Source organism: Dromiciops gliroides, chromosome 1, assembly GCF_019393635.1.
Source record: "Dromiciops gliroides isolate mDroGli1 chromosome 1, mDroGli1.pri, whole genome shotgun sequence".
Classification (NCBI taxonomy): Eukaryota; Metazoa; Chordata; class Mammalia; order Microbiotheria; family Microbiotheriidae; genus Dromiciops; species Dromiciops gliroides.
This window is the reverse complement of record NC_057861.1, coordinates 656,272,507-656,292,263: the sequence shown is the minus strand read 5'-3', so window position 1 is coordinate 656,292,263 and position 19,757 is coordinate 656,272,507. Positions and strand designations below refer to the sequence as shown.

The 19,757-nt window shown below is 40.5% G+C and overlaps 1 protein-coding gene across 2 annotated transcripts in view; it reads right to left on the bottom strand.

Moving 5' to 3' along the window:
• ADAMTSL1 (ADAMTS like 1) overlaps positions 1-19,757 on the bottom strand; it is a 1,070,304-nt gene that overhangs the window by 84,070 nt on the left and 966,477 nt on the right. For both annotated transcript variants that reach the window (XM_043978110.1, XM_043978111.1), the window contains 3 exons: positions 17,161-17,340; positions 10,803-10,956; positions 8,508-9,639 (listed from right to left, as the gene is read on the bottom strand). In XM_043978110.1, coding sequence (XP_043834045.1) covers positions 8,508-9,639; positions 10,803-10,956; positions 17,161-17,340 — 1,466 coding nt within the window. The remainder of the gene's footprint in view (positions 1-8,507; positions 9,640-10,802; positions 10,957-17,160; positions 17,341-19,757) is intronic.

Here is a 19,757-nt window from a genome sequence, read left to right as displayed (position 1 = left end):
TGTCTTCAGGCTTAAATATGTATACACACACACATATACATACATATACACATATATACATACACGCATACATACGCACATATATACATACACACACACACACACACACACACACACACACACACATATACGCCTTCTTGGCTCCCTTTGCTCCAAAAATACATCTAGTTAGATCTTGAATTCATTACTACACATGGCTTCATCAGTGTCCACTGCCAAATCAACCCACATTATTGCCCTTTGCCTAAAATAGTTTAGCCTGGCTTTCCTATTTACCTTTCAGCGCTTACCTTTTTCATTTGTCCCATCTGCTACTATTAAAAGTATTGGCCCCTTTATCAAGATCTTCTGTAGTATAGTCATATAGGGCCCTTTTTGACAGTAAGACATAATGAATGGCTTAAAAATCTTTCTTCAAGATCCTGATGAGTTACCCATGGAATAGTGACTGACATTGTGTTCTGTGTGAAACCATAACTCTGCTGTTTTTTGTGTACCTTCTCTCTGATGCTACCTCATTATTGAAGGTGTTGAAAAAACCCTGCTAATTTCAGAGATCCCTTCTTTAATGACAAGCCCCTTTCATCCTGTCCAGTTCACTTACTGAATTGTTGCAGGAAATCACAGGATTTAAAGCCTGAGGCAACCTTAGAGATCATGTGGTCCAACGGTCCCATTTTACAGATGATAAGACTAAGGTTTACCAAGGTGAAATCACTTGTCCACTGATTCATGGAAAAATCTGAATCTAGGATTCCTGACCCCCAAGCCTGTTCTTTTTCTAGTCATGAGAATAATTCTTTTTTCTGTCTCTATCTAAGGAAACTCCTGTTCAGAGATGGGTTGGACTAATTGACCTCTCAGGTTCCTTCCAACACTGGGATTCCATGATTCTATAATTTTATATTCTCAACTGTGAAATAAATTTGTCTCCTTTACATATGCTTCTATAGCTCCAAACAAGTAACATGATTTTGAAGCAGGTGTTAATTTTATCATGAAACTTGGAAATCTTTTTGCATTTGCTTATGACTTTCCCATGCAACATCACTGGCAAGTGTAGTTAAAAAACCAACCCTCTAGGCATTTCCCATTGGACACTCCCTTCCATCCTGAGAAGTTTCCATGTATGGCCACTTTATAGCTTGATCTGAAGCCTGTTTTCCATTCATATTCATATACTGTTTTGCCATCAGTGAGGAATCTCATCCAAAACTTTCTTTTTCAAGTATCAGTATCTTGAATATATAGAACTACTCATACATACTAGAGCAGAAATCCCCTCAAAGATTGCCAGCAATGAAGCATGTCTTTTTGCCTGGATTTAAGCTGCTGATTCTTAATAAAATTTATTTTCTAGGTACTTTTCCATCATATCCTTTAAGAAATCACCTGGGACAAACTTGGGAAGACTTATATGAACTGATGCATGGTACAGTGAGTAGAACACAAAGAATATATCATACAATAACAGCAGTATTGTAAAGGAAAACACCTACAAAGACATAAGAACTCTGATAATGTAATAACCAACTACAATTCCAAAGGACTAGTGAAGAAACATGTTATCTACCTCTTGAAAGTGAGGTGATGAACTCAAGGTTCAAAAGGAACATATATTTTTAGACATGGTGAATGTAGGGATTTCTTTTTCTTGGCTATGTATATATGATACAAATGTTTTGTTTTTCTTTCAATGGAGGGGTGGTGGGAGTTGAATGAGGAGGGGAAATTGATAGGGTTAGATAAATGGAAAAAAGAAAAAAAGAAAATCAGGTCATTGAAACATTTCACAAATTCACAGAAGAGTACAGAATTATGGTCACGAGGAAACAGACAAGTGGCACAGCTTTGAAAATTACATCTTGAATTTGTTGTATACTTGGAGGAAAAAACAAGTTGTACGTGGTGCCAATTTGTGGCTACACGTGGAATCTTTTTTATGTTTTGCTTTATATATGAAATGCTCATTTTATTTGATGTTTAAGTCCAGAATAAAAAAGAATAAAAGTCATCTAGGTCTCCTACATTTCTCCTCCACCTGTGATTTCATCAGTATAAAGTCCCCTGAATGGCAGACTCGGTCACCTCAATCAGAGGTCTAACCGGGGCTTTGCTCTAAGGTGCCAAAACAAAGGAGGCATTGAAAGTACAAATTTTCAGTTCAATTCAGTAAACATTTATTAAGTGCCTACTAATGTGTCAGGCACAGAGCCAAGCTCTGAGGATAGAAATAAGAAAAAGAGATAGTCCTTGACCTTAAGGAATGGAGAATTTAATGGGGAAAGACAACACACAAAAGGAAGATGAAGAGGTGAGGAAGAAGGGGGTAGCTGGTGAGGGAGCAAGGTGTTTCAAGGATTTGAAGCCAAGCAGAGCTACTGATGGGAAAAGCATTTATCAGGAAGGTTGTGAGCCTGCCATAAAGGCAGGCTTTGAAAGAAGTTTAGTGCATTCTTTCAAGAGGTAGAAACAAATTGTGCTTGGTGCCTAGTTCATAAGAATAATTGGTTAAAATGGGAGCTCCAGAAGCTCTGAACCCCCTAGCTTACATGACTACACCCCTGCCATCTACTTCTGGGTTTATAAACCCTTCTCTCTTACATATTCTGCCACTTATCCCCAGTCCTAAAGGTCACATGTACTAGTTATACAAGGCATTGATCTTAACTAATGAAGATCAGTAATTTTTCTACCCCAATGGAGCACTGGGGGATTAAGTGACTTCCTGTGGTCACAGAGCTAGTATGTGTTGAAGGTAGAATGTGACCGTGGATCGCTGTGACCTTGAGACAGATATCCACTGTACCATTCTTCCCTTATAAAACGTGTACAACTAGATACTTAGTCATTTCCTAGATGATGGTAACTCTGACAGTGGTTCAAATGTAGTCTCAACAAAGACACGCTGATTTGTGTTATTTGTTGTCTTAGTACTTGATATGGGAGGCATTAGTGTTAAGGAAGGAGGCAAATGGTACAGTGGGAAAAAATGACAGATTTGGAGCCTGAAAAAATGGGACTCAATCAAAGGTTCAGCACTCACTGCCTGTACCGCCTTGGGCAGAGGTTAAGTAACTTCTCTGATCTCTAGCTCCCTCATTCATAAAATGAACAGGTTGGCCTAGATAACCAATAAGGCTCCTTTAAATCTGAATTTATCAGCTGGGGCTTTGGATAATGTGATATCAGATCCAAATGTGTGCTTTTGTGTGTTCACCTGGATTCTGGCTAAAGGGGAGAATACCATAAAAAATAGAGCAACATGGTAGATTTTCAGTGTTCTCATATAACATCCAGCTGAATCCACTGTAAACAGTAGGCACTTAATAAATGTTTGCTGTATATGTGAAGGAATGGATAATAACCATTAAACCAAGCAAAAGTATAGTGTAGTTTTTTCCTTGGGATAGGTCATTGATGGGAAGTCTTTTTCTAAATACACACACACACACACACACACACACACACACGACTCTTCAGAACTGGTGATATTGGAGGAAGCATTCACTAAAATAGGTATATCCAAATAAAAATAAAAGCCTCCTGAAATAGAAGCATAATTGTTCATCTGAAGTATTCAGTACTAATTTATGTTTAATCCAGAACTGCCTCATCTCCCCCACTCCCTTTTTTGACAGGGAATCCCGTAAAACAAAAGTAAACCAATAAAGGCATCTCTTCCAAGGTCACTCTTGCATGGGAAAGGTGGGAGACAACTATAAGCAATTGCTTTCCAAGCTTAGTTCCATGGAGACTAAGGATTTCTTAAAAGTGTGGTAATGGCAGACAGAGACCCATCTCCCCCACACTTGAGACAGTATTCTATAACATGAAAAACAAGGGAGATGGGAGTATGGCTCTAAAACAAACTAAAAAACCCCTCTCTCCTCCCCTTCCTTCTGCCTCCTTATGACAATGTTGTAAAGATATTCTTCCACTGGGGCATTTCTGGGGAGAGTTGTGTCAGGGGTTGGAGGGTGGGTACAACTTTATAGTATGATGCTGGCAAAGGGGACATATTACTTATATTAAGTGTTCTGTCCCCCATTTAACTTTTCCTAGAGCTTTGCTTGGTTCTCTTTTGCCCTATCACATACTTCCTGGTAGCATAAGTTTGTCATATTTCCAACCAAATGCTAAGTTCCTTGAAAGTAGGAATTGCGTCCTTTTTGCTCTTTCTAACCCCAGGCTTCAGCCCAGTACCTTATAGCTAGTAAGTGCTTAAACTTCTGTTGCACTAAATTGACTTATTCTCCAATAAAACAACTGGAAATATAAAATGGAATTCTATCCATTACCAAGAAAATAATATATTTTTTTCCTTTGGCATTTTCTTGACATGTTTCTATAGATAAAACTTTTCCTTGGATGTAAGTGGTTCCTGAGAAGTTATCTTCACTTTTCCAGCCAATTGGCCCTAAGGACATTCTGATATAACTCTGTAAAAGCACATAGTCTAATGCATCCCATTGGGAGTAGGGGCAACCTCAGGGATGGACATTATGGAGTGGCAATGTGGGGGAACACCAGTAAATTACAAACCCTGTGAAATCCAAAGCAATGCAGCTGTGAAAGCAAGTACAGTTCTATTGAGTTGCAATTTAATACTAATTAAGTCCAATTCTAAGCTCTCTACCTCACAGGACAACTGGGAGTCAAGAAAGTACTTTGTAATAATAGTTGTTATTATTATTATTCAGATGGTTGTGCTTCCCTTGGGGGCATAATGCCCTTGTAAGCTCTGACAGCTATGCCAAGAATAGAACAGAACTTCAAGACTGGACTGTTTTCTTCTTGGGCTGAACCAGATGATTAGACTAAGTTGTTTTAACCTCCCCTCTATAATTTATTCAGAAGCTCTGGCAGCAGACTTTTGGTGTGTTCACTGCCACTCTATCTGCTGCCTTCAGCTCTAGCAGCACACATTTGAATAGTCTGTCCTTTTCCAAAACCCAAGCCCAAGTAGGTACAAAATATAGCCAATGCTCAATTTCCAGCGCTAATGGCGGCATTTGGGGGGAGGGAGGCAGGAAGGCAGGCAGAGCAGGGAAAAATGAAATTCATAATCCAGAAATACCATGCTAGCAGGCAGAACTTCCTCTTCCACCAAATCTATCATCAGGACTATTAACAAGTACATAATTCTTACTTCAGTTTCACCTTTTCTCCTATTTGTTCTGCTTATTCTCCTATTGAGGTTCAAAAGACCAACAAATGAAAGGAGAAGGAGGAAATAGTAAATCCAGATAATTCACAAGCTGAATAATTAGTATTTGAATAATGTTCAATTCCCATTCCCATACTCTATAGCCCTATCTTTCAGCCAGACCGAACTTTTCTCCATCTTTTATTCTTGTCTTGCCTCCTTCTGCTTCTGTTCCTTTGCTCACATCATCCCCCATGCCTGAAATAGACTCCTCACACCCTTCATTAATTCAGATTCTCCCTACAAGGCTGAACTCAAGTGTTACCTCCCTCACAAATGTTCTCTCATTTCCTGTCCCTCATCCAATACACACTGGTGTATTTGGCATCCAGTGAGGGCAATGATAAACCAGCCTATGCCAACATAACTAGACTATAAGAATGTAGCACTTCAACATTTACAGAGTTCTTTACATACATAAATTATCTCTTGTGAGTCTTATAACAATCCAATGAGGTAGGTACAACAAATAGTATTATGCCCATTTTATAGGTAAGGAAACCAAAACTCCAAGAAGATAAATTAATTTCTTCAGTCACACAGTTAGTAAATATGGGATTTGGATCCACATGACTACAAGTCCAGCACCATACACTAAGCTATTAGCTAAAATAGAAATGTTGGGACTTCTGAGAATTGGGCAGATTTTTCTCCCCTGGGAAATTATAGAAGTTGGGAGGTCCTTATATCTGCTGACATGAGTATCTCAGAAAGCTCAATTCTTTTACATAAAACTTCCACTAGGTTAAGAGCCAAGGTCCCCATCATTTTGTCATTTCCCTAAATAGGATCTCACTTATGATTAGGCCTTGGGTTATTTTTACTTTACTTTTTATAAACTCTACAGACAAAGCTGATGCTGAAGTCCAGAGACTCCAAGAGAAGATGGATTTGGACACTAAACAAAAACAGGCCAAACTGAAACACGACCATAGGCATTTCAGCGCTTCCTCAGTGAAAGCAGTTTGAAAATAAATGAGCATTTTGGAACCACTACCAGGCATACTAATGATGACAAACTATGAAATCCAGCACAAAATAGGGTATCCCCTACTCCCTGATGTAGTGGTATCAATGGCAGTTCTGGGCTTTTCATGTATTTAGTGTGTCTCACTTTTTGTTGTTGTTTTATTGTTTTCCAACTCAGGATTGAAAAACAGTCCAGTAGGCTGATCTTCAGCCGTATTTCTTACTGTCCAGTCGAGAGAAATAGGATCCTTTTTATTCCATGACTCAGTAAGGCAGGGAGAGTTTACTTTTCACCTTTCTCCCACTATCTAGAGTAGAAAGAGTTGGTTAAAGCTGGATTCAGGCAAAAGTGGGAAGCCTAACTATGGTTAGGCACTGTTTTTTTAAGTATCACTGTCACCACTAATTGGACATATGGTTTACATACTCCACTATTTAAGCCTCAACCTTGGCTTTCCCTCAAATGTCATTCCCAAACTGTACTTCAGGTGCCTAGTGCTCATTGCTACCAAGCCTCTGATTCACTCATACCCATTCCTAAATTTCCCTATGATATACTTCTAGGAGCAGACTATCTGTGCCCTCCTAAATAACAATGAATTAAAACAATCAATCAATCAATTAATCAAGTGGTTGGTTAAATGCTAGGGTTAGCAGCAATAATATATAGAGGCCAAGTCAAAAAGATCGCCAGAGCTCTCTGTTCCAAATAATATTTGTCAATCATTTTTCAGTTGTGTCCAACTCTTTGTGACCCCATTTGTTTGTTTTTTTTTTAAATACTGGAGTGATTTGCTATTTCCTTCTCCAGATCATTTTACAGATGAGGGACTGAGGGCAACAGGGTTAAGTGACTTGCCCAGGGTTACACAGCTAGTAAATGTCTGAAGCCAGATTTGAATTAATGAAGATGAGTCTTCCTGACATAAATGGATTTTAACCTTGGCCTTCTGGAGAGAATATAGCTACCTGAGTTCATAGGATCTTAGATTTAGAACTGGAAGGAGCTTCAGATGCCATCTAGTCTAACCTTCTTATTTTATATATTAAAAAAAAACCTCAACAAGGTTCACAGAGTGAGTTATTTGCCAGTCAATAGTGAGTTGCCGAAGGTCACGTAGATAGTAAGCATGAGGTGGAATCTGTTTATGATTAATTTTATTAATAACTATTTTATCCTATTTGCCCAAATATTCTTACTTGTTACCTTCAGAAGGCATCATGTCTTGTCTTAGCATTCTGAGATTTGGCAAACAAGTCCAGGTTTTTTTCTATGCGAACATTTCCTATTTTTAAAATAAATTTTGTTTCTGTCTCTCCTGAACCACAGGCTTGTTAGACAGGGAGATGAACTACTGCACTTGTACTCTTTTTGATCATTGTAGCTTCCCTTGATCCATGTAATTAAAACTCTTTAAAGGTTTTTAAAGTGTCAGTTCTTTAGACAAGATAGTACTGAAGTCTGATGATGTGGATTCAAACCCTGGCTCTGCTAAGTACTATGGGGGGAACATGTGGTAAGGCACTTCAGCAATTAGGGATTGATTCATTTTCCTTACCTAGAAAATGGGAGGTGGTGGTAGAAAGAAAGATTAGATCAGGTGCTCAGTCCCTTAAATCCAAGTTCTACTACCTGTGTTACCTTGGATGGGTCATTTAACTTATCTGGGTCTCAGTGTCCTCTTTTATAAAATGAGAGGGTTGCATTAAATCTCTAAGAATCTTCTAGCTGTAAACTGTAAACTGCTGGAAATCTAAATCTAGCTGTAAATCCTGTGATCTTATGACACTGGTTGAGTGACAGTGATTACTATTCCTTTACTCAAATGGACAGACCAATGGAGGTGCAATGACTTTTTGCAGGCCATAATAGTGTTTATCAGTGCTTAGTCATAGGATCGGGTCAACAGCAGAGGCCAGGTGTGTGAGCATTCCTGGAAGGCTTCATCAGACCACACACATGGAAACACACCTTACCGATCTGAAGCTTCTGAATGGTCCATGTACTAAAACACTAATGTAATAATAGCTGTGATTTGCACAATGTCTTTCTGACCAAAAAAAAAAAGTTCAAAGCACTTTAAAGAAAGCATTTCCTTAATCTTTGTTGTCCCATGGGGTAAAGCAAAGGTAGGCAGCATTACCATCGTTTTGGAAAAAAGGAAACTGAGGCTTAAGTAAATTAAATCATCGGCTCCAATTCAAGCAGTCTATCAGTGGTAGAGGAAGGAATAAAACCCAGGTGTTCCTACTGAGCCCAGGCAGTGCTGTGCTCTCCTGCCCCTCACCCTCCACTGTTTTCTTGTCAGAAAAGCAGAACTCTGCTCACCTGTCACTGTACTGCACCTCTTCCCCATTCCTGGCCCAGGTGATGGTAGGCTTTGGGTTTCCCACGGCTTCGCAATGCAGAAGGACACTCAGTGTCCCACTGGCAAGAGCTACACTCTGCCCAAGGTGTGTGACTACCTCAGAGGCCGAGAGCTGCTGGGCAGCTGAGATCTTCCTTAGTATCGCTGGCTTCCTGTGGGGCTGGCCACTTCTCACCTCTCCTGAAGAGCTGGGAGAGGAGATGCGGAGGGAACTGCTGAATCCAGACACATGCTTGTGGGGAGGGATGGCCACAGGGTGGACTCTTCCCTGTGTGGACTTGAAGACTGAGTCCTGATGCTCCAGGTGCGTCCTGAAGATTTCCCTTGCCAGCTGGGCCACCAAGTGTTTGCTGTAGAAGTCTCGAAGCTCCTCAGGCTGTTGAGAAATGTTCCTGAGGAGGTCATCGAGCCGCTGCTGCTCAGTTACCATGGTGAAGGGCAAGTGGAGGAGGGCTTGCTCTGGATTCTGGTCCTCCTCTGAGGAGATGTTCCTCTCTGTGGAGTCCTGGGCCTCCCAAGAGGTGAACAGCTCTGCAGGCCACCCCCGCTGCTCCAGCAGCCTGGAGACAATCTCATCATAGCGGCTTCCTGGGTCAACAGCAGGAGCCCGCTTTTCAGCCTTACTGCCATTGAAAAAAATTCCATTTTGATGCTTCTCCTGGGTGCGCAGGGCCTCATTTGGACTGTTCTTCCTCATTGGGGGAGCCTCCTCCTCACCCCTCAGTCCCAAAGGTCTGGGCAGAAGCTTACGGCTGCCCCCAATGAGCTTGATCACAAAATGTTCCTGAGCTGGTCCTGCAGTGCAGGTGTAGGTGCCTGTGTCTGAGGGCTTAAGACGATGTATCTTCAGGTAGCCAAAAGGGGCAACCGTGATGTGGGCAGAGCTGGTGAGGTGCCGGCCATCTTTCTCCCAGGTGATAAGAGGCTTTCGGAACCTCCGGGTGGGGCACCTGAGGACCACAGAAGTCTTGGGAAGCAGGTAGGCAAAGCCTCCCACCACAAAGTGTAACTTCTTTTGCTTCCGTGTCTGAATATAGATCTTCCTGATGGCTGTGATGTGAGGAGTGTGTTTTGGAGATGGGCGACTGGGTCCTAAAATGGAACCAATAATATTTGTAAATTAAGCAGTAGCATTAAAATAAGAGTTTGAGGAGAGTGAGAGGAAGAAAGGGAAGGAGAGGACATGAGAATGAGGGAAGGAGATGTAAGACAAGAGAGAAGAAAAGGAGAAGAAAAAAAGGAAGAGGAGACATGGAATGGGAAAGACAAACGGAGGAGAGGAGATTTAGGGACTATGGGCGTTCACACTGTAGTTAGGGAGTTGATACATAAACACGTGAAAACATAAATAATGGTACAAGTGAAAATGGATACAGTTGAATTATATAAAAATGTGACAGTAGCATCTGATTAATTGTCAAATTAGTGAATGGATTTCAAAGGTGTGGGAGGAGGGAGGAGGAGGAAAAGGAGGAGAGACAGAGGTTAGAAAAGGGAGGACTCTGGCAGTTTACTTTGGCCTGGGCAGCCGTTTCACGCATTACGTTTTATGGGCGCCACCGGCTACCAGCTGTTGAACATCAAGCTACCACAATAAAAATGTAAGAACTAACAAGGTGCAATTGAGCAGGATGCCTGTCACCCTGCTGTGTGGTTCCATGTCATTAGGAGCCAAAGCACAGGGATTGGGGACTGAGGAGAGGGAAGCTCAGGGGAAAATGCAGTTCCCCTTGTTAAAAGCATTTGAATAAAGAATTTGGTTTAATAAACAGAGGGAGAGGACAAAAGGGAAGGAGAGTTCCCCTTGTTAAATATTTACCATGTGGGCTCTGCAAAGCACCAGGGCCTTAATGCGTATGGTGGTGAGAGCCCCAAAGTGTTACAACCTCAGGGATTAATATGAAACAGAGCAAATCTGTTTGGAGGTGATTTAAAACCCCAGGGTGGATAATATTAGACTTCATTAGTTATATGCTACCTTCAGCTTCCAGGTTTCTGTGTGCCAGACAAGTGAACTTTTCCCCCACCCCCTGCAAACCATTCTTCTCAGGGAGAAGAGAGCCCCCTCTGCCCAGGGGAAGCCAAGGCTCCTCTCCTGCCTGCCTGACTGTCAGGTGGCTAAGCAAAAGCTTCAGCTGAGCTCTCGGGCATCAGCAACAGTCTGAAACCTTCCCTGACAAGAGAGAAGTGGCCTAGGGAGGTAAGGCTTCCCGAGTTCCATTCTTCCCATCTCTGTTGTGTCTTGCCATACTCACTTGCACAGGCTGCTAGCATGCAAGGCTGGATGGAGGAAGAGGAAGGCAATGGCTGACACAGGGATGAGTTGACAATGACTGACTCTCCGGATTTCAGGATCCTTCGACAAATGGCACTCCGTGTCTGGGTGCCCTCTCCACAGCTTGTGGAACACTAGCAATGAAAGAAAGACCAAGCAGTGCATGTTAAATGGGGAGCATCAATCTGCAAAGTCTCAGCAACTGCCTCTCAAACAAATGAAATATGCCTGGAGAAGTCAGTAAAAGAACCAAAAAGAAGATCATTTTGTAACAGAGGGAGTCCTGGGGCCTGGAATAGAAAGAAACTTTATCACATGCATTTAGAATAATAGAATACATCCATGTAAGAGAAGTCAACTCAGCTCGGGGCATTGATTGAACTTTTCTATGGTTAAGCAATACATTATACAAATCTCAAACATATCCCTCCCCATCCCCCACTCAAAAGTGGCTACATTCTAGTATTAATCAACAGTGCAGATACAGGAACTGAGGCAAGGGATGGAGTCCCTCTAATTATGGCTAGTGAAAATATATTTGCCTGGAAACCTCAATAACTGATCAAGAAGTCTTAATCAAAAATGAAGGGGAAGGAGAATATCGCTCCCATACAACTGCCAAACCAGAGCATAGTAGGAACAGTAATGTCCATAGTGAAGACCAATAATTCCCAGAAGAAATACCTAAGATGAGGAGTGTAATGATACTCTTTGGCCTCATGTGTTTTTATGCAAAGGTACAAAATATGAATAATAAAGTAAACAAGATATTAATTCAAAGAGAAAAATTTGATCTCACTGAGACTAGGCTTAGGAACTAGCTGAATGATCAGACCTAAAGAGTAGTAATTAATGGATTCATGTGGACCTTGAGTTAATAGCTTGTCCCAGAAATCTGTAAAACATTTTTATCAATGGCATAGATGAAGCCATGGCTGCCATGCTGGTCAAAGTGTTGTTTGAAAGAGAACTAATATAACAAATAATAGAGTTGAGATTCAGAAAGATCTGGACAAGGTAGAACAATGGCCCAAATCTTTTTTTTCCCCAATCATCAAGCATTTATTTTTTCCCCCTTCTACTTCATCCTCCACTGGAAAAAATCCTTGTATTACATAAGAATAGTTGCACAAAACAAAATCTCACACTGGCCATATCCAACAATGTGTTTGTCATTATGCACATTAATCCACTAATTTTCTATCATGAGGTGGGTAGGATTCTTCATCATCAGTCCTCTGCAATTGTTTGGTCAACTTACTGAATAGAGTTCTTAAGTCTTTCAGAATTGTTTACTTTAACAATACTGAAATTATAACATAAACTGTTGTCCTAGTTCTGCTCACTTCACTCTGTGCATCATACATATCTTACCAGGTTTCTTTGAAATGATCTTTTTTCATTTCTTATAACACAATACATTCTATAACATTTTTTTGGCGAGGCAATTGGGGTTAAGTGACTTACCCAGGGTTACACAGCTAGTAAGTGTCAAGTGTCTCAGACCAGATTTAAACTCAGGTCCTCCTGACTCCAGGGCTGGTGCTCTATCCACTACATCACATTTTATACCATAATTTGTTCAACCATTCCAATTGATGGGCAACCCCTTAGTTTCTAGCTCTTTGAATGGCCTAAATCTTAAAGATTAAATGAAAATAAAAAGTATAACACCCTGTCTCTGCACTGAGAAAACACACACACATACATACACACATGAAGTAATAATGATAGTAAATTAAACAAGAATAAAGCAGTCTTGGTTTTATAAACCTAAGGTGCTACAATGTTGTGCCAGTCAGGGATGTCTTAAATTGGGGCTACTCTTATTCCTGATACTCTAATAGGAGGCAGGGTATATTGTTGCCTAGGGATTTCCTTGCCACCTATCCTGGTCTGCCTCTGGACTTCATTCAGTTCTTGCCTGCATCCTGATCTGGTTCTGCCTTGGATTCTTCAAGAATTCCTGCTTTTAAATCAGACTGTATAATATGGAATTGTTTTCCTGAACCTACCTATTCTCACCTACTTTGCTCTTTCAATTTTTCATTGTCTTCTTTGGCTGCTCATTTGGCCATTCTTTCTGTATTCTCTCACTGGGCTGCCACAGCTGAATTTTACCTGCCTCACCTCTCAAACCTGCCCTCCTTTCAGAATCTTGATGTGACTGAAATCAACTTCTGGGATGCATTAGCTGCTTCACAATGATCTCTGTCACCAGTTCCCGAGTAATTTCTTGTAGCACAACCACAACTGTATATCAGGTGAAACACTAATGTGCTGCTTGTAATTACTCAGCTCACCATGAGTTCAGAGGAAGTAGGGAGGGATCTCTGCTGCTTGGAATGCCAGACCATAGAAGAAAGGGAGCTTGAGTTGGGCAGTATTAGGTGAAGAGAAGGGGAGAAAATTTCAGGTGAGGTGAACAAAAGGAGAATGAGGAATATGGAATACACACAAACTATTACCACCTAAGAAAATAAAGACATGGAAATGTGAAAGTACAAGTGCCATAGGGGCGTGGAATAGGAACAATTTTTGTTGACAGTTTTCCTTGGAGCAAAAGGATTGTGAGTATAAAATAAAACTAGAAATGTAGGATGGGGTCAGACTGTGGAGGACTCTGAAGGCCAAGCTAAGGAATTTGTACTTGATCTTATGTAGTCATTTGGAAATTATTAAAGGCTTTTGTGAAGTGGTATGATGATGAAAAGGGTGTTTTAGGAAGATTAATCTGGGGGCAGTATACAAGATGGATCAGAAATATGAAAGTCAGCTAGGAAGCTGTGATATAACAGTGGTAACTAGGGTGATGTATTCTTTCCTGTTGACTTGATAAATGTTCATTTTAAGACCTTCAGGAACCAATTTTTAGCAACTTTTAAATATAGTGGGTCCCAAGTGTCAGTGCAGATTTAAACTTTAATAGCTTAAATTGGACTAAACAATTTTAATATCATAAAACTGCAGTAAGACTTTTGGGAAACCCTGTGTTAGGATCTTTTGTTATCTATGCTGCCAACTTTTATGACGTTTAATTTGAAGAAACATCAGAGACAATAGTGGGAATCACATCTTGTACTTTAGTTAGCTGATGGTAGTTATTTCCAGGTCAAGAACCTTCTCCCTGGTTTTCTTTGTTTGCAGATGAACCCATCACATCCTAAGGAGGAAAAAGCTTCATGATAAAAATAAACTACACCTATTCCCCAAGTCTCCAGGTTTTATTTTTAGTGTTAAAAGCATACCAGATAACTTAATGGGGAAAATGTTAGATGAGTTAAGAGGCCTGGATTCTCTCCATTCAAGCCATATTTCTATCATTAGGCCTCAGTTTTCTCTTCTTTAAAGTGAAAGGGTTGGATTCCATAATCCTTAAACTCCCTTCCAATGCAAACATTTTTCTTAACTTCATTTTTTGGGGGGGAAAATTTCACAAAAGGATTTTAAAAGATTTTCTTGGTAACCTTTCCCTTAGGGATTTTAATTGGTAAAAAAAAAGTAGGGAGCTGACTTTAAGAAAATGAGGCATGACGTTTTTCAGGGATGTGTTTTTAAAAAGTCTTTCCCTTTGAATAGGATCTGCCAATAATTTTAGTTGAAATACCCAATAGGGGCTCAGGCTTCACTACTTTGTCAGAAGGATTCTGTGTGATAAACCATGAGATTTAACTCAAATATCTAAGGCCAGATAGAAAAAAAAAACCTGTTGGAGCATGGACCTGTCCTACCAGCACAAAATAATAGCTTTCAAGGGTGGATGTGACATTTTACTTCAGTCAGAGGGCCAAGAAAGCAGCAGTTCTGATGAGATAGTGAGTCTTAAACATCTCTCTATACTACTGGGAATGCTTTTGTGCGGCTCCAGGTTCCATTCAGCTGAACTGATTTCCTGATATCATAACTCCATTCCCTACCTCCACCTCCACTTTCAGAATCTCCATTAATCAAACAGGACAACCAAGAACTTCCAAAGATTCCTTTGGCTGAGTATTGCCTGCATGTGGTCAGCAGCTCCTTGGAAAGTGTGACTTCTGAAATCTTGTAGTGCAGGGTGTTCCCATCAGGACTAGTTAAAGGTGGCACAGGCAGCAAGGGTGGTGGACTTGCTTGTGGGCAGCTAGTGTATTTCAGCAACTCACATTCTTGTCTCATACAGATCAGCAGAAGCAGAATAAAAATAATGTATTCCGACTGTCTGCTTAACCCAGTAGGAGCTTAATATAGAAGTATTTTTCCTTTTCTCTGTAACATGTAGGCTTGTGATACATTTTAATGCCAAATGCCAACAACTTCTTCTGAATTCCCTAGTGCCCATCTTGCTCCAGATCCTGTTAAGTCCAGAGACACCAAAAGATAGTGAAAACATAGACAGAGTACATCATGACTCCACTGCTTACATAAGCCTGACACCCAATTGTTGTTGTTTGTCCTTCATTTTTGAACAGGACCAATGACATCACTGGACGATGTCTTAACTTATATATGAATTGGATTTAAGTGGGGTATTGCATAAAACTGTCAGCCTCACCCTCTCTTCCATAGTCATCAAAGTGCAGTGGCAAGACAAAAGTCAAGTGACTGGTGAGGCTGGGGATGCAGCAGATGACTTTGGTGTCTTTGATATCTGATCAAGCCCTAGGGGCTCCACAGGGACTGCTTCAACCTCTTTCATGATTTAGAGAAGCAACAGCTTTTTCTAATTGGCTTTAAGACTATATATACATCTCAAGTCAATACCAAATACATCACCACTTCCTCCTGGTACATGGCCTTGATCATTTTCCTATGTTTAAGAATATTATGACTGTTTAGGTATGAAAAGCCATTCCAGAAAAGGGCATTTATCCACACACATACATGTGCACACAGATATTGCCTTCAGCAAGTAGCCTAGGTCAAATAACATTTTAAATATGAAAAAAAGTTGTTCTCTCCTTCCTGAGGACCTTGTGGATAAAGTTGACCCAGAAAAATATTTTATAGCCAAATTATAAATCCTTGGAAATGAACAGTTACTTGGCATTGTTGGGGGAAAGTTTGGTTCTATGCCCCTTAGTGGGCACCATCATATAGAATGTAATGGGGGCAAAGCCAAGAGTCTGCTGACTCCCACTGGCACTAAAATATGAAACCAATGTCTCAGGGGAACCTGGGCTCTAATTTTTAAAGAAATGGCATCTTCATTTACAGAGAAGTTTTCTACTTTGGGGATCCAAGTGGCTGAGTATAATGTAGCTCAATCAGTTGTGATCATAAGGAGCTGTACACTATACAAAGCAGTAGAGTGGAGTGCAAAAGGATTATCCCCCAAAGCCTGCATGAAAAGCAAGAGGTAAATTTCAGTTTTGGCTCCACCACACTCAGAGAGACACATTCTGGTCTCCATGACTCCCTTCCTAGCTAGATCCTTCTGAGACAGTGATTCATTGACAGAGCTCTATTGTGAACACGATAGAGGAAGAGTCTCTGTGTTTTAAGTTATGTGGTAATACTACCCCCCATGAAGTAGCAAAGGCAGAAAATATAAACAGACTTAAGATGGGTTCAATTAAATTAATGGATGTTAAATACATAATGGGATTTGCTAAGGTAAACCAGGGATCACAGAATCATAAAATGCCATAAGAGACAATGACTTTACTGAAAGGACCTTAGTGATCAATTAATCTACCCCTCTTATTTTACAGGTGAGGAAGCCAATGTCCAGAAAAGTGACAATGACGACGTGTCTGAGATCACATGGTGATCTATATGGAGGGCTGACACTCAGACCCCAGGGTCCTAACTCCAAATCCAGCCATTTTGGGGGCTGTATCATCTCTGAGGGAAGATGCTAATCTGAGCCATCACCCACATACAGGAGATCAGGAGAGAGGAAAAAAAAGACACAAAACAAAACAGTTTTTGGCTGGGAAGATGCTGGGCTTCTGGAGCCAGGAAACTGACAGGAGAGAGACAGGATCTCCTTGAAGTAAATAATTTTCATCATTGTGCTATAACTTGTGAGAAAAAGAGCCAGAGAGGCCCTGATCCCCTGAGAAGAGACCAAAAATAGCTGGGGGGGGGGAGCAGAGCCCCAGTGTCCCAGGAGGATTCCCATTCCCAAACATGAATCAGTTTTGCTCCACAATTGCTCCACAATGACATGCTTCCAATTGGTAGGTGAGGGCTGTCTGCCTAAACTGACTGGTTCCTCATAGTCTAGTTAAATAACAGTTACAAAGTATGGCATAAATTGTTGCAGATTTCAGCATGTTAGGGAAGGTGGCTTCCCCCAGTCCCCACTTCTTCCTCTGTGCCTGCTTTGCCTCAACCTTCACTGCTCAAGTTCTTACCTGAGTCCACTCAGAGAGAAGCCATTCATGGGGACAGTCCTCATTCCTGCAGGCTTGCTGGGAGGCCAGCCTTGGGGCTGAACAAAAGGTCTCTGGCAACTCAAGGAAGCTGCCATCGGCCATGCGTTGTTTGCAAAGAACATCTCTTTTCTGAACGCCCCCTCCACAGGTCCGGGAACACTGGGAAGGAGAAGGTTTGAGTGTTAAGGAAGTAGCCCATTTAAATCCTTATTGTGCCCTGGGATGATTAAAGCCTTCTTCGGCATTGGGGTGAGGAGGAAGGTGAACTAGTTAATGGCCCCAGTTCTTTCTACTCTCTTTGAAATCAATTTATTAATAAAAAAAATCTAAAACCCTGATTCCTCTTTTAACTAGGTTGGAATTACTGAGGTCTTTAAAACTTGCCAAGATGCTTATAGCCAATGATTTGCTACAACCCACAACCAGTTTAAAAGGTTAATATAATAGACTGTTAATCATTTTTATGATGGATAGTGAAATTTATCTTGTTTCCAGACAGAACAAGACAGGGCCAATGCTATCACTGTAAATGAAGGGAGTTGACTATAGCTAACTGGGAGTTTTGGGGATGAAGGGGATGCTTTTATTAGAAGGCTTTCTTTCCTCTTCTTCATGAGTTACTATGGTGTTGTCATCCCAATAGCTTCAAATGGTTAGTCTCATATTCATCCCTTACTTGTTTATGACCATTTTTCCCTTAGGTCTTCCTATAAACTTCTTATACACTCTAGCTGACCTTGTAAGTGATTAGTTTTCCAAATAACTGGATAGCTAAAGTGTGTCCTAAAATTTACCTGAATACTTGCCAACTTCATCGGGGTTGGGGGAAACTAAGTTGGAAAACTTCCCATAGTTCATTCCCCATTAGCAATTGCCCTAATCCAATGAACGCAATACAACTGTGTTAGAACTTTACAGTAAGGAAGATACTAACCAGGTGCTTGCTCTCTTTCCTGAGAATAAGAGCGGATGAAATTGGTTTACAATGCAGCTCTAGAGAGTTCATTTAGCTAATAGAAGAAATTTTCCAGTTAGACTCTGGGGGATAGTTCTGAAAGGATGTCAGAGAGCATTATTACCCAGAGTTCTTTCTTTATGACTACCCATCTTTCTGCAATTGCTTGGAGGTAGGAATATGGGCTAGAATTTAAGGTGCAAACACCATGAGGATGGAGGATATTTATTTTGGACCCCCCCAATGAGCCACATACAGCGATGTACATATGTATGTATGTATGTATGTATGTATGATGCATGTATGGTAGCTACTAAATTAATATCTATTGAAGTTATTTTCTTTTTTATATTGATTATAATTATATTTTGTGGTGGGCTGTAAAAGATGCATCATTACAATTTTACTTTGAACAGAAAAAAAAGGGGAGGGACAAAACTGTTATGTATATCTATCATGCTAGATACCACAAGGAATTACTATGGTGAAGAAAGAAGACATTTGTCATAACCAACAGTGTGTGTGTGTGTGTGGGGGGGTGGTATTTGACTTTTGCAATCGTGCCCAAATATTTTTTTCTTTGTGAAAACGTGACATTTTTTCATTGAAAAGGGTAATGGCTAATTTACAACAATCAATACACCCATGACCTTTAAAATATAATCAAATTCCTGTTCTTTTAATCTTTTGCTTATAATTGTGTAGGATTCTCCAAGAGTATGTTAAGGACTGTAGCACTGGGTCCATTCAGCATTAGCAGCCTATTTACATTGTCTGACAGCCATCCTGGGTACTTCATCAGTCAAGTCTAATGTGCAGTATTTTAGGAATTTTTCCTCTGCTTGAGGACTGACATTTTCTCTTTCCAAATGTCTTGGGAGGCAGGACTTCAACTTAATCTGAATAAACACAAAAGATTAAGGGGAAGGAGGCTGAGGGGGAGGAAGGGACTATATGAGAGCAAATAAAACCTTCAGATCCAAAAGTTTAGTTAAACACTTTTGGAAGAGGCCAAAGGAGGTTCCTGTTTACCACTGAAATCGAGGAAGGCATAAAAAAGAATTATGTCACTTCTGGTGAGGAGATATAAGATAGTGAAGTTGGGTGTGATATGGTAGAAGCACTGGATTTGGAGATAGGAGATTTGGGTTAATAGTGACACCAATCGCATGACTGGGCAACTCATTTACCTACCTGGGCTTAAGTTTCCTCATCTTTAAAATGAGGTTATAAATACTTTTGTTACAATAATAACAACAATAGGGGGCAGCTAGATGGCGCAGTGGTTAAAGCGCTGGCCCTGGATTCAGGAGTACCTGAGTTCAAATCCAGCCTCAGACACTTGACACTTACTAGCTGTGTGACCCTGGGCAAGTCACTTAACCCCCATTGCCCCGCAAAAAAAAAAAAACAAACCAAAAAACAAAAACAAAAAAAAATAACAACAGTAACAATATTTACATATCACTTTAAGGTTTACAAAATGCTTTGCAAATCTTCTCTCACTTGATCCTTAGATCTACCTCCCAGGGTATTATTGTTATAATTAGCCCCATTATACAGAAGAATAAAATGAAATTGAGGGACGTTCAGTGATTTGTCCAGGGTTACACAGCTAGTA